Source organism: Pavona decussata, unplaced genomic scaffold (assembly GCF_977016875.1).
Source record: "Pavona decussata unplaced genomic scaffold, jaPavDecu1.1 SCAFFOLD_48, whole genome shotgun sequence".
Classification (NCBI taxonomy): domain Eukaryota; kingdom Metazoa; phylum Cnidaria; class Anthozoa; order Scleractinia; family Agariciidae; genus Pavona; species Pavona decussata.
Window position 1 is genome coordinate 807,704 of NW_028145470.1, and position 14,797 is coordinate 822,500.

Here is a 14,797-nt window from a genome sequence, read left to right on the forward strand (position 1 = left end):
TTAGGTAGTAATTGGGATATTGAGTCCTATAGAAAATCTCTTCTGTGTGGGGGTATAGATATTTTTTGAAACTGCACATTCTAAAACTGTTACAGTTTATTATTAAAGATCTCTAACTTACACCTGTATCTTATGAAGCATGTATACACACTGCATAAGAAAGGTTATATAGAAGAAAGATTCTGACAGTTTAATTCTTGCAGAACATGACCAGCTCCCAGTTGGCTTGATAGCTCAGTTGGTAGAGCACTGCACTGGCATCGCAGAGGTCATGGGTTCAAATCCCATTCAAGGCTGAATTTTTTTTCAGGTTTTTTCACAACAGTCTGGTTGTGTATATAACTGCGAGAATCTTTCTTCTAATTATTAGAAGAAAGATTCTTATAATAATTTATTATATAATCTAACTTATCTTGTTTAATGTAGGTAAACAAAAATAAAAGTTTACCCTGTGGCTTTCTCGGCTGCTTTCCGTGACCAGTCTAGAAGAAATTTTTTAGTTCTTGCCTTCTTCTTGTTGGCATAGAAACCTTCCACCTGATAAGAAAAAATTTACAATTAATCATAACTATAACAAAATTCTCAAATCTGATTGGCTATCAGCAGCCATGATTTGAGAACTACAAGTAACAGGACAGACGACATGTCATGCCCAAGTTAAATTGGACAGCACACACCATTGCATGAGCTGTAATAGCACAGTTGCACTTGAACAGAGTCCTTTCTTCCACATATAATTTTCTACATCCTCCACAATGTCTCACTAGACCTTTTTTTTTGTTTGTCACATCCAAATGTTCTTGGAAATTGATATTTAGTAATGACCAATTAGTAACAGGGCTTGTGCCATCTGATTCAGTCTGTAATCATATGAATGATTAAACAAATCGGACTCCCGCTAGGGGGTCATCTGATTTTGTTAATCATGGGAATGATTACGGACCACATCCTATTATCATTATTACAGTATGCACAATGGCATGTGCTGTCCAATTACTTAGGCATTACAAGTACACTGTCCCTAACATGCATGCTGATAGCCAATCAGATTGGAGAATTTTGTTATACAGTAGAATCCCGGTAACTCGAACTCGGATAACTCGAACTCCCCCGCTAACTAGAACTGAGTCTCAATTCCCTTGAATTTGACCCAACTTTTCAGTCATTTTTACTCGGTTAACTCGAACTCAGATAACTTGAAAACCCCGATAACTCAAACTAAATTTCGTTTCCCTTGATCAAAATTTACCCTGATGACTCAAATTTCTTGTTCCTCTAACTCACCACAGATGCCTGTTGAGATATCCCATTAGTTTTTCTTATCGTGTGATCGAATTCAACACTAAAACAAAGACTGGACGACGCAAAAGAGAACATAAATGAGTGTATTAAAATAAACTAAGTTCACAGTGTTGCATTGTCGTAAGAATGCATAATCGTTACAGTTGTTGCAAAACGTATTAGTTTCTCATGAAATAAGTTTAATTTGCACTGTATTATATACCAAAGTGCTGAAAATCAATGAACTATTAATTATTAACCTGGAAAATTGAATATTTTAATTGACCCCGATAACTCGAAACCCCGCTACCTCGAAGAGTTTTTCGTTTCCCTTCAGAGTTCGAGTTACCGGGATTCTACTGTAGTTAACAAAATAGGTTAATGTAGGTTTCAATTGACATTGTCAAATTATGAAGATTAATTCACCAACCAAATATCACTTCAAAAACTCTAAAAGGACCATGTCCAGGCTGTACAGAGAGCAGAGGTGCTTGGAGTGAAATGCAGACCTGAATATAACATTGTGCATACTGTACCTGGTAATGGTGAATAATCGCCCAGATTAATCCAAGAACCAGTGTTTGGTTTCCATCAACAACAGACTCTCTGTGAATGTTCACAAGCTTTACCTGGCATACAAAAAAAAAACAATGACTCATTAGTTCTAACTCCTAATAACATTATCACTTACATGTACATCTGTAATTATTTCTGTGGAGTCTCCTAGTCACTCTGACCTAGAGCTATTTGAGGCTTTTATGATATCGTTGTAAGCTTAATTTTTTGAATACAGTCGTCAACTCTCCAACCTTCAGATGGTACAGTATCAGTCTTTGGGTAGGAGAATGCACCACTGCAGTACTGTTTAAAAGTAAGTTGACAGTCTCTATCGAGTCTTGATCCTCAATTCTTGAAAGTCGTAAGAATTAAGTATAGAGGATCGAGACTCAGTAATCGAGGATCAAGTCTCGCAAGGCAGAAAAAGTAATGAGCTTGTCGCTTCACTGATTCCTCGATAAACTTAACGCACAAAACAGTAAAACTTCACTCGCACTATTCCTTCCAATTGGCAAAGCTATACAAACATGGAAGTGAATGTTCTTTCCAAGGTTTCCAATGACAACAAAACATTGCTGTTTCTGCTAGGACTCAGTGAGTCTAGAATTCTATTTCATCATTTGGGTACATGCTAGGTATATAAATCACTCTGTTAATAGTACCAAAATAACTGTCACATGGCTGAACATTTGAAGTTTGTTAGGCACTTTTTCACTCACTGGTAAAATTACAGTTGTCAAGGGTATAAGCATAGAAAACATGTAACCTTCCAGCTCATTGATTTCAAAACTGCACATCTAGCAAGCACAACTCCAGTCAATCAGATTGTCCCTTTCATGATCCAAGAATAACCACATTAATAAAAGAACAAATAATTTGCATTTGTATAATTTATCACACTTACATTCTTTGCAGTTAAAAATTTTAAAGCAGCTGCAACATTTGCAAGATGATGAGGTCGCTTGTTTCCCTTTTCTGCTGGCTAAAATATGAAAGAAATAGATTAAGTAAGCTTGTGCTCTGAAATATGCATTTACAGCAGTAACGAATATAACATGCAACTCTCTGCTATTGAAATTATTTTGAATTCTGAAAAGATTAATCAAGGCAACTGAGCCAAAAAACTGACAAATATATTTGACCCACTGACAGATGGTAAACTGTTACCAAAATAGATTTTCAAACCAGCTGAAACCAGAAGAAATGGGCATCTTTTGACAACTGAGAATTTCCAGAATCAGCAACGCATGCAAGTTAGAAAATTAGCACATGCAGTGAAATCTAAAGTATGGTATCCTCCAAACAATAAATATAGATTATTTTCACTTGAACTGGCTCGGAAATCAGTTTACTTTCTCTTAGCGGGTAAAACTGACAATTTCTTGGCACATAAAGATGCTCAGCTGAGGCAACATACCAAACGTTCTCCTGATAAGACTTCTAACAGTGCCAGTAACTTTGTGCCATCTTGTAATCCTTCAATCAAGTCATCAACATGACATGGAGGCTTGTGCTGATTATAAAGTGAAGAAATTAGGGAATAATTATATGCATGGTGAATATGTTAAACTCACAATAATCTCAACAAAAACAATCACAAGCCTAATTGGTTAAATAATAAGGACATTGATCAGCTGACCAAGAAATGACACAAGGGGATACTCATCAGAGTTAACAAAATGTATTATTTTTTCCTAGATACAGTCTACTCCCTATATTACGGACACCCTCGAGACTGCGAGTAAGCATTCTTAATAGCGAGAGTCCCTAATACAGTTGTAGCAGGAATTTATTTCAGTCAAACGCCTGTAATTTATTTTTTCTGGGGATTTAGCTGCTGTCTGTATTATCGTGGTGTCCGCAAGGCGCGGCAAGAGTTGAAAATAAAGGAGTTAGTTTCTAAAGAAACTGTGGTGCTGTGTCTGTGGGGAGTAGAAACAAATTTTTGGTTTATCAAAAGAGTTTATAACTAAAGGTAAAATGGCCACTGCAAAGTCTAAAGAGATTGAAAATGCTGATGTTTCAAGCATTAGCTCTTCATCAGAAAAACATTTGTTTTTGTCTCTCTGGTTATGTTGGAGCAGACTTTTAGCCAGAACTGATGAGCACTTAGCATCCGAGGAAGTGGTATATGAGTTTTCCCATAAAATTTTAAAAGAGTAGGTGAATTCTCGATTAATTTTTTTTTTCAAAAATTGAGTGTCCACAAGAAACCTGGATGCATTTTGACATGTACATGTCACTCAAACCTTGTTCGGAGGATCCTATCCAGTCTTCCAAATCCCTGACCCCATTTCAAACTATTTTCTGTACCCTTTTTTTGGATGCGAAGTTTCCATATTACAAGAAGTATTTTTAACCGTACTTTATGATATGCAATAACGCTTTTAGCCAGACAATAAAAATTGCTGTCTTAGAGGCATACGTCGACCACAGTTGAGATCTCACCCTGAGGTGCCATCCCAAGGGGTATGAATTTTGAGCCATTAATTTCTGGTCTGAAAATGGCATTGTAGATCTTGCCCATTTTGATCTAAAAGTCTGAAAATAGAGGCCACCTCTGAGAATGGGTATGGGAAACTTTTGTTCTAAAACTGGGTCAGGATTTGGCAAAAACAGGTGGCACACCCCTGCCCAAACAACTTTATCAGACATTAGCAAATTTTGGTCAACTGCCTGCTATATATCACCCAAATTATATGTAGAATGACTGTCTAATTGAACTGATTGACTTATTTTACAGCAAAGAAAATCACATGTAAGTCCAGGCACATTCCAAAAGCATTATGGACTACAATTTTCTTCCTGTATACCCTGTTTATTTAAAGGGTCTAAACCATTATTGTTTTCTTGGGGAGGGAGGGAGGGGGGTAGAGGTGCCTACATGTATGAGCCTTGAGCAACAAAATAAATGGACATGTCTTTGCAGTGAATGGACCGATTGCTGACTGACTGGTGGGCATAAAGATGGCAGACAGATAGACAGACAACTGGCATTTAATCAGTGATAAACGCAATGGGCTTTTCCTTTGTAAAACCCACTGACTAACTCAAGGAGTCGAAGCCAAATATTACTATTATAATTCTTTAAAATCACTTACTTTTTGAAGAAAATAATTCACCCATCTTCCAAATGTCCTTTTCTGAACAAGCTCTTGTTCTTCTGAAATTAAACGAAACACAAAGAATTATCAAGCTTTAAGATTTAACACGCTAAACTGACCAGCAGGCGTCCATATTGGAATCCATAGTAACCAGAAACTTTCGATCGGTGATATTAGTGAAGTTTACTGCGTTTTAATCACCTCTGTTTTGATAATAAACAAGCCATGTGAGCAAAAACAGCGCCGACAACAGATTTATAACTCACGGTCCTTGCAATGATGAAAACACACTCGAAACAAGAGTTCAACTGGCAAAGCTACTACAATCACATTCATGCGCGTGGAAATACGACGAGTTACCAACTTTATAACTTGTACACACAAGTTCTGTTTATTTACATCCTTATAATTATCGAATGCTTGAATGTCCAAACTGTCCATGACCTCACAGATATAACACAGCTCATAATTTCGACGCATTCTAGAGGAACATGCGACTTTATCCAAGCTTGTTGCCGTACGTGTGGTCTTCGATTCAGCTGATAACATAATTGACTTGAAGAGTTAAGCACTGCACTGAACAATATAACTAAATCAGTCCTTCAAACAGTGAGATTAAGCAACCATTTTTACCTGATAAAGAGGCCACTAGCTGTTCAGTCGAAGATGAGGGCGAAGATTTTGTTAATCCTAGCGACTTCTCTGGAGAAGGACTTCGTGAAGGCGATGAAGTCGAATTTCTAGGTCGCGACGCCATTATGCCTCCAGGGCGCTTCCAACACTACAAAAATACGCGCCAAAAGTTTGAAATAAAATATTGAGCATCGTGTTCCTTTTGCAGTTCTGATAATAAATCTTCCATCAACGTTATCATCTAATAAGTCAAGTAAAGTGCACTGGACATATTCTTCCTGTAAGAGGTTCCGCAACTTTGAGCTTTTGTTGTAAATGTGCAATAAACATTCCGCTGATCACTGTTGCACGACTAGCAGGGGTCCCGTTGGGATGGTAGTCGCGTGCGCGGGATGCGGTTTTCGCCCGTGTTAGGCTACCTTAACAAGTTATTGGCATTGATAATGTAATTAAAAAATCGGCCTGTCAGATTTTTTACATCAGAGATGTGAAAGCAAAAGGCTAAACTATGCTTGATTAGGTGCAAAGTGTCTTACTAACACGTAGTCGACAGAGAAACGCTCAATTTTGTTTTAATAAATCGAGTCGGTCTGCTTTTGAGGACTTTTGAAAAGTCCGCTTGACTTAGTTAACATGTCGAGAAGTTTGCATATAAAACAAGTTGTCGCTTAGCAGAGGTTTTAAGAGAAGCATAATAACTTGGCTTTATGGATTTATGTAAAGGTCAAAAACTCCAATATGCATATCAATAATCAGTATTCCGATTTTTTGACGAGGAACAAATGTTACAAAAAAAAGTGACATTGTGACACTTTTTACTTCCATCTTCTTCAAACTCATTTTAGATCGAATTTTTCGGTTAAGATTCCCAATTCTGCGTTCTTTGTCTTCAATAGATTTCCTTGTCTATTCATTAGCGAGTTAAACAATAACTCGCGGGCTTTGTTTGCAAGCCTTTTGTTTGTCTGTTAAGTTTTTTCTTTGTATAATTTATCAGAACTTGATTGGTTTACTTGCTAACTTACTACAAACAGTGGTCATGATCTCTTTTGTCTTTGTTAATTTACAGGAATACTCCCAAGATACAATGTTATGAGTTAACAGCCGTAAGAGCTATACGTGCGTGCAAATACCATCATGACGTCGGCCATGTCATAACAAGTTAAACGAGTTTTAAGTGGTAGTAAAATACTTGTCATCTATCCACGTATCAGTCACTTTTAGTACACAGAATTGTATTCAACTCTAATATAAAAGGTACTCGCCTATTTTGGGCTCAATTACGATAAAACTAATTTTCAAAGTTAATCAAAGGCTTTACAAATTATAAAAGCATTGAATTTTACTTGGCTAAGCGCCTGAACGGGAAAAAGGCACGCTAATAAGGGCCAATATTCCTTCCTGAAAGATGACGAATTATGATCCAGTACAACCACAAGATCAACCGTTATATTCATGACATTTTCCATGCCATCTTTTGTTGTTCATTCTAAGAATGAGAAAACTTAGTTTTATCATTTGAGTTCAAGCTTAATTAGCCACAGTAAAGAGAGTCTTCCGCATAGCAAGCTTTTCTACGGCGTTCTCTGTCCGCTTTCTGTCCGCGCACAACCGTGACGACGCTGCTCTCAATCCTAAGGAAATGCTTGCCAAGTCAACGCTGCCGTAAAGCGATAAAAACTCACGTCTCTAACAATGAACGCAAGCCCCTAACCCTGAATTCGTGAACCCCACGCTCTGCCTCGAAACATCATAACCTTGTTTCTCAGGCTATAGTTTAGGAAAGATGTGCAAAAACTCTTAAATTTGCATCTAAAAGTGTGTGTAAAGCTTACAGAGTCTAATTGCAATAGTCCAATTATTTTACGCTGCTCAAATTTAAACAGAATTTTTTTTTTCCAGAAACGAGATGCTGTCACAAGTTAAACATTTTCAACCAAACACGTGTGTTTTGAGATTTTTACTCTGAATTTTTACTGGCTGATTTTCTGGCATAATTTAAGCTTTATTGTTAATTATTTTTTAATGCGTCAAACTTTTCTAAGCAAATTTTTTGTGAGTTGGATATTTTAAAATTAGAACTTTTAAACTGTAAATACCTTTGAATATGTTAATAAAGAGATTATTATTATTATTATTATTATTATTATTATTATTATTATTATTATTATTATTATTACAATTTTATTGTTATTATCATATATCAGCAAAACAGAAATCTTAATTCCCGCGAACTATTTTACACAGAACATGACCAGCGCTTTTTTTCCACTCCAAAAGGCCGTAAAATACACATGGGCCTCTCCAAGCATTTTTGTCCAATAGGTGGTTTTCACCTCACACATCGTCACGCAAGTGAAAAAATAAAATCCTCAACCATTCAATAGATAAAGTCAAGAAATTGATATGTTGTGGAAGAGTGATACATAAACAACGTGTGAAAGCCACAGGGCTGTGCGATATCGCCTAATCGAGTTATTGGAGAAAATGTACCACGGAAAATTACAGAGTTTAGTATGGGACGCCATGTTGGTGCCCCGTCTGATGGGCACCAGCATGGCGGCCGGAAACCAGTAAAAACATCTGGCGTTTACCTTGGCTATTTCAAAGCCTTTCTTCTCTCTGCTGAACTTTCACACATTGACATTAACGCTTCTATTACATGTTAGCTGATCAGACCTAAAAAAAACACGAGGCGAATCGATGTTTTGTACGTGATATCAGTTAGAGCAGCAATCGTTCTGTCACGCACTGCGCAAAAATCTAAAATTCAGACTGCTCTATTTTCAAAACAAAGAATGCTATCCTGCTGAAAACAAGCAAGCCGATGGAAATTTAGATTTTCTTATATGTGATGAAGATAAAAACCCAAAATTGTGTTTAATTATGAATTTCAGTTTTTTATGACGTCATGTGAAAACCAAGAATAAGGAAATATCCTACAATTTTTCGGTGACATTCACGGAAAAGACTTCGAATTTCCCGAATTTTAATATCCTGCTGTACCGTAATTGTTTCATGTCGCCTTTACTTTTTCCCGAAAGTCTGAAAAGATTCGCAGAGGAATTTCCTGTGAAACAGGCCCTTGATCTTGGACACCTAAGGGTTGCAATCCTCCTTGCGCGTTACAAATGTATTTATCGATGTTATATTTTCAAGAGAACGTGTTTAATGTGCAGAATTGGCTTAAAGGCTATGAATGGTACACAATGCCCGTCGACAATTTGACAAGGACATAACAAGAGACATGAATGAAACGCTTCTTTCCCTACGATGTTTTCGGGCGACTTGCCGACCTTAATGTCAAAATGGCTGAAAAAGAGAGAAAAATACAGCAGTACAGCAGACAGCGGTACCTCTGGACGGTTTGCCGGAGCGTTGTACCATGACGATGCACCACGAGATTTCGGCCCGCGGTTCGCTTATGCCATCTGGAGCAGGGGCGGATCCAGGGGAGGTGAAATGGGTGAATTTTCACCCCCCCCCCCCCCCCTTTTTCTGAGCCCCCTTCTTTCTTTTTTTCCTTATCCCTCATATATTGAAATAATATTTGATTTCTCTGATTTCTCTGATTGAGGTGGAGAATGTGCATAAGCGACGACTGCTATTTGTTCATTCTGAGCCCACAACCACACTGTCCAGCATGTAATCCAAAAACACCTCGTTTCCATGCTTTAGCGACGTTGCGTTGTCGGCACGGCGGAAAAACCGCTGATTGGCTGCTCATTTCGCGGGTATTTTTACTATCCGCTGACCTGTCCGCAGCGGCTCAACAAAGCTTGAAAAATTACGAACTTTTCACTACTATAACTCAACAGATACGGCAAGCAATGCAAAAGTAATTCAATATTCATGAAATAGGATTCCTCGAAAAGGAGTATCGCAGTTTTCATAACTTTGGCAGTAAATTAAAGGCCTCTTTTCTTTGTCGAAACACGCGACCTTACTTGACTGAACGTCAGGTTCTCGACGGTGAGCGCACAACACAAAATTTAAAAACTTAAGAATGTTTTGGAATACTTAAGGCTATAAAATGAGGTACACAAACGTTAAAAACAGGGGAACAAAATATTGAAGGCGAAAAAAAATCGCGAAAGGCGAACATACACATTTTCATATTTCTTTCCGTCGGTGAGCTCGAGGCACATCGTACGACAATGTATGGTCTTCGTGCAAGCCATCTCAGTTGATCTGAGATCTGAACAATACAACAGCTTGAGCAATCACCTACGATGTAAACCCATTACCAGTTCAAATTAACGGCAAGAAATAAAATAAGGTTCAATAAACCTTTCTCTTCCGCGACAATTTGCGGCTCTTGCATGACCTTCCATCGTACGACGTCCGGTTTAAGCCCCGTTTAAGCCCGGGAATATCTGATGCCGCGGGTGTTTATATTTTTCCCGCCACAATCGTCGCCGGTAACCGTCACTAATTTTAAAAAAGCCGGCAAAACAGCCCTTTCAATCCGACTGTCCGAATATCTGGGATTTTTAACTTGCGTAATGGGTTAAATAAGCGAGCTGTAAATACCCAATTCCAAATGGAAAATTTGTGCGAGTACAGCCCCAGTGTTCCGGTACACTTGGCCTAATAACTGGCCAAGAAGCAGTTGTTTGTGGCTTTACAAGGTCAGTTTGGCTTCGCCGAAACCATGTAAAACGGCTTCAAGTACGAAATGAAACAAGCTGCTGCTTTAAGGGTGAAACAAATTGTAGTAACAGCTCGTACTTCACGCCCTGTCCGAGAAGGTTGACCAATGTTTTGAGTGAGTTGCCTCACTACAGCCTGGGTACATTTCTGTGCAAAAATCACCTCGACTTTCTGGACCAGGACCCTTGGGTTACCAACCATGAACTGCACAAGCCTCCCGAGAAGTGAAAGGTACACACTAATCGGAGGGAAACGTAAAGGGAGAGGAAACTACTCTCACTGGAAGCAAAAATCCAAAGCCAAGAAGAGCAATTAAAACTAAAAGCGAAAAAAGTGAAAAAAACTGTGGTAGAGGCCAAGCGAGTGGCTGCCCAGCTTCGACTTATGGCTGGTCAGCTAGACCGCTTGGCTGACCAAATTTTAGACCGTGTGACTACATCATCATAAAAAATCACACTTTGTAAACACCAAATTTTAGACCATGTGACTACATTATCATAAAAAATCACACTTTGTAAACACCAAATTTTAGACCATGTGACTACATTATCATAAAAAATCACACTGTGAAAACAATAAATTTTAATCAGCAAGCATTCATTAGACAAAGAAATTTGTAATAAATCATGTAACAGAACTGCCATCACATGTTATTGTTCTCAGTCTTTAATCACTTTCTTCAATTTGTCATTTGCTTCTTCCTTGCCATATCCTGGGGGGATTTGCCAGTCAATTTCCTATTGAGTAATCTTTTAAATCTCTAAAATAAAAGAAAAGAAAATAGTTTAATCAACCAGTAATTATTTAAAACATTTAGTCCCAAAAAATTTCATTTAAACCATAATAGTATAACATAAAAACCCTATTAATATAACATAATATACATTGATATATATCGATTTATTTTTTCCTTTGTATTTAATGAGTAAGGTGAGATAGAGTTGGTGTTGGTATGTTTATGGGTTTTTTGAACCTTCTTTGAATAGAACTATTATGAAACTTACAAACAAGATAAACATTGGAAACTTTAGCAATTTTGCAGAGCAAGAAAGAGAGCTAGTTAAAAACAAGAAGGCACTGCATTATTGCACAGCTGATATCAAATCAGAATAATATGAATACACAGACAGGAAGGAAAAATTGTTTTTTCATAGTGCCACTGGGACTTCTAGATTATTACAAGGTTGTCAGCGGACCAAATAATCTGCATCATTGACAAGCAAGAAGCGGACAGAAGCACCAGAGCAGGCTGCATTATTGACCAACGTATGCCAAATATGGTTATAGAGAAAAACATTGGGTAAGAGGGCGATGGATTTTCCAAAGAATGTAAACTTGTTGACAATGCTTGTAATATATAGATACTATTTAGTTTTATTTGTTCTTTCTGCAAGCTCTAGATGTGGACCTCACCCCACTAAAGCCCTCTCCAAACCCCTCTTTTCATATTTAAATCTGCTGTCACTGAACTGATGTGTGGTTTTTGAACTGGTTGTGTGGTTATTGAACTATTGAATTAAACAGAAAAGAAAATCTTTTAATTTTAAGGTCTACTGTCACTGAACTGATGTGTGGTTTTTGAACTATTTGTGTGGTTATTGAACTCAAGAAAAAAAGGCAGATTTATTTCAGTACAGCAACAGAAATTCCAAACCTGCAACCTCCAGCAGATCTGAAGCGGTAACAGTAAATGTTCACAGTGGCCATGTGTGTCCCACATGTGGAAGGGTCTGCAGGACCAAAGGGGGGCTGACCCAACATCAAGCCACACACAGATAGGTGGTGTTTGCCTGTCGGTAACAATAAAGATCAATCTTCCTTAGTCATAAAGGCATGAGCATAAACAGAAATATAAGAACAACAAACATTAAAATGTAACTGTCAATCAGTTTAACCGTGCTGTTGTCCCAATTTGTTGTAACACATTGATCTGCGACAACATAGCAGAATTTAAAATATTGTTTTAAAGTTGAAATTAATATGAACTGGTACTGCCAAAGTAGCTGAACTTTAATATAAATTTGCAATTTATTTTATTGTAACATTTAGAGGTGTATAACTGCTACTTTATAAACTTAGTGACACTCACATAAAGTGATTGATCTACTGATAAATAGACATTTAATTCTCAAGTGGACCAACTTACAATATGTAGGTTATGAACATCATTGATTTGATGGAACTTTTGTCGATTCCAACTACTCAGCTTAAGGTTTCATTTACAAAATTCAATCTACATATATTTTGGATGTACAAAGGAAAAGAACGTAGTTTTCCCACGATACTTAAAACTTAACTTAACTATAAATGTAACTGAACTGCAAAAAAGTCTGTTTTCAGGTCAGAAAAGTTTTGCTAAAGATTTATACATTTCAAAACTCTTTGAGAATCAAGCCATTAGTTTATTTCAATATTAGCAACAACAACAAAAAAGCGACTGTATCTATCGTATCAGATTCTTTTGCGCGCCATTGCAAAATGTATTTTTCAAAAGAACATATGAACAACACAAGCTAGAAAATATATTCAAACGAAAAATGAAATGACTCACTGATACCCGGGATAAACATAGGTTGGCTGCGCTTTTCAGACATTCACAACATGCACTAAATATTAAAATGAAGCTTATAGTGTCGATTTCGTCGCTTATTTAATTATGAAGCTTATGTTAAGATGGTGAACGAAAACCAAACGGCTCTGTTCCCAGAAGCAAGTCAAGATATAACAGGCAATTTAATGCCCGAAACTTGCTAATAAAGTTGTAAAGAAAACTTGCTTTACCTTTCAATTCTTCTGTGTCAAGTCATCTGTAAACCAGTAGCTGCAGCAGAAAAAAAAAATCATGCAGAGTCTGAATGAACACGACAGCAGAACAACGGCTCCAACCGACAAAAGAAAAATGACGCTCGCAGAAAGCGATAAAACCAGGATAAGACTTGCAACATACTTACTTTTGCTTAATCCGCATTCACTACGAAAAGTAGAAGTCCCTAGATGGGGAAAATCCACAGTAATCATCGCAGTTCGAGGCAGTAGTTTGCAATGTCCATACCTTTTCGAACTCATGTGCACCTGCATATGGTCAGCGGAAAGTGTTAGAGCATGCTCTAAGTTAACGGATGTTTCAGCCAATCAGCGGTTTTTCCGCCGTGCCTGCGTTGTCATCATCCAGCTCAGGTTTGTCTACTCTGCCATTCCGACGACGTGCGATTTCGATTTCTAGATACTGTTTATTACTCTTAGCTTTTGCTCCTCTATCCAGGATGCAGCGCTCGATAGCTGGCTTTTTTACAAAGAAACAGTGAGTAAAATTATTATTGCATTAAATTGATTCATATTCATCATATTTCAACAATTTCAATTTAATGTTATTTTCAGAGTAACAGAAGAGAACATCTCAACCGAAGGCGAACCTCCGGCTAAAGCTAGTAGAGCACGGTAAATTAAAATGAAAATGTATTATATTATTTATTGGACTATTTTTATTTGTTATTTACTGTAAACTTGGTTTGCTGCCCTACAGCAGCTACAGCTTATGCCGCGCGCCGAGGGCCACGAGTTGTGTTGTGTAATACTTTTACAACGTGCCTGGAAGTTTATCATAAACTATCTGTACGGGTTGGGCTTAACTGGACAATCACTTCTTGCTTTATCAATGACGTTTCCTCAGGTATAGATTTACATCAATAATCACACCAAAAGGCTTATCATGACATCATTTTCCCATTGACCAACTTTCAGAGTCTGAACAGACTTTAAGTCAACAACAAAGTAACGAAAGGCGCCAAAATGAACGTCCTGATGAGGATGAAACACGGTGAGTGAGTTTGGGTGATTGTTTTACAGTCAACCCAGGTCACGCGTGAACGATATTTTTGAAATCTGAACGGTGTTTTAAAATTTCCATGTCAGTTTTGAAAATCACCAACGAGATTTCAGAGTTCCCGTATAAATTCCCTAGCTTATTGACGGTATAAAGCTATGAATTTTTCTTTGCATTGCAAAATTGAATATTTCAAGAATAACAATTGTTTCCCAAGTATTTTGAATCTATTTTTCAGTTAATGCGTCTTTTTCGGAACGATTTCCAGAGAAATGTCTAACATTCCATTCACACGTCGGCCATTACAAAGAGAAATTCGAATGTTCGTTTCATTCTTGGAAATACTATTCACGCGTGACCTGGGTTGACTGTAAGTTTATAAAAATACTTGTGCTATCATAATTGAAACTCAATCTAAAAAAATCATTTATAAAATACTTATAACTTATTGTAACACTATTTATTTTCTTCTGTATCAAACAGAGAACGCCAAGAAAGTGCTGTTGAGCAGCGACAAGTGAATTCAGGTGAGCCGCATTCATTTCATTGCGAATATTGTTTTTCGAATGCTTGATTCCGATAGTTTTATTTAACCAATGTTTGATGAAAAACAGAAGACTTTCGATAAACTAGGCTAGTAGATGTGAACATAATTGCAATGAGATTGTTCTATGTAATATCCCCTTTTTGTTAGCATTGACAGGTCATTGCTTGTACGACCTTCCTTCTAATATATTGGAGCATA

The 14,797-nt window shown here is 37.3% G+C and overlaps 1 protein-coding gene and 1 long non-coding RNA gene across 2 annotated transcripts in view; both read right to left on the reverse strand.

Annotated features, from left to right (window-relative positions):
* LOC146481641 (nesprin-1-like) overlaps positions 1 to 5,919 on the reverse strand; it is a 118,255-nt gene extending 112,336 nt beyond the window's left edge. The window contains exons 1-6 of the mRNA XM_085107689.1: positions 5,577 to 5,919; positions 4,941 to 5,002; positions 3,257 to 3,352; positions 2,744 to 2,821; positions 1,818 to 1,910; positions 449 to 537 (exon numbers count right to left, since the gene is read on the reverse strand). Coding sequence (XP_084963815.1) covers positions 449 to 537; positions 1,818 to 1,910; positions 2,744 to 2,821; positions 3,257 to 3,352; positions 4,941 to 5,002; positions 5,577 to 5,700 — 542 coding nt within the window. The 5' untranslated portion in view covers positions 5,701 to 5,919. The remainder of the gene's footprint in view (positions 1 to 448; positions 538 to 1,817; positions 1,911 to 2,743; positions 2,822 to 3,256; positions 3,353 to 4,940; positions 5,003 to 5,576) is intronic.
* A 4,877-nt stretch (positions 5,920 to 10,796) lies between these two features.
* Positions 10,797 to 13,383, reverse strand: LOC146481642 (uncharacterized). Its single transcript, XR_014864209.1, has 4 exons — positions 13,181 to 13,383; positions 13,011 to 13,050; positions 11,884 to 12,019; positions 10,797 to 10,989 (listed from the first exon to the last, which is right to left on the reverse strand). It is a non-coding gene; the product is annotated as an uncharacterized LOC146481642 (long non-coding RNA).
* Between the last annotated feature and the right edge of the window lie 1,414 nt (positions 13,384 to 14,797).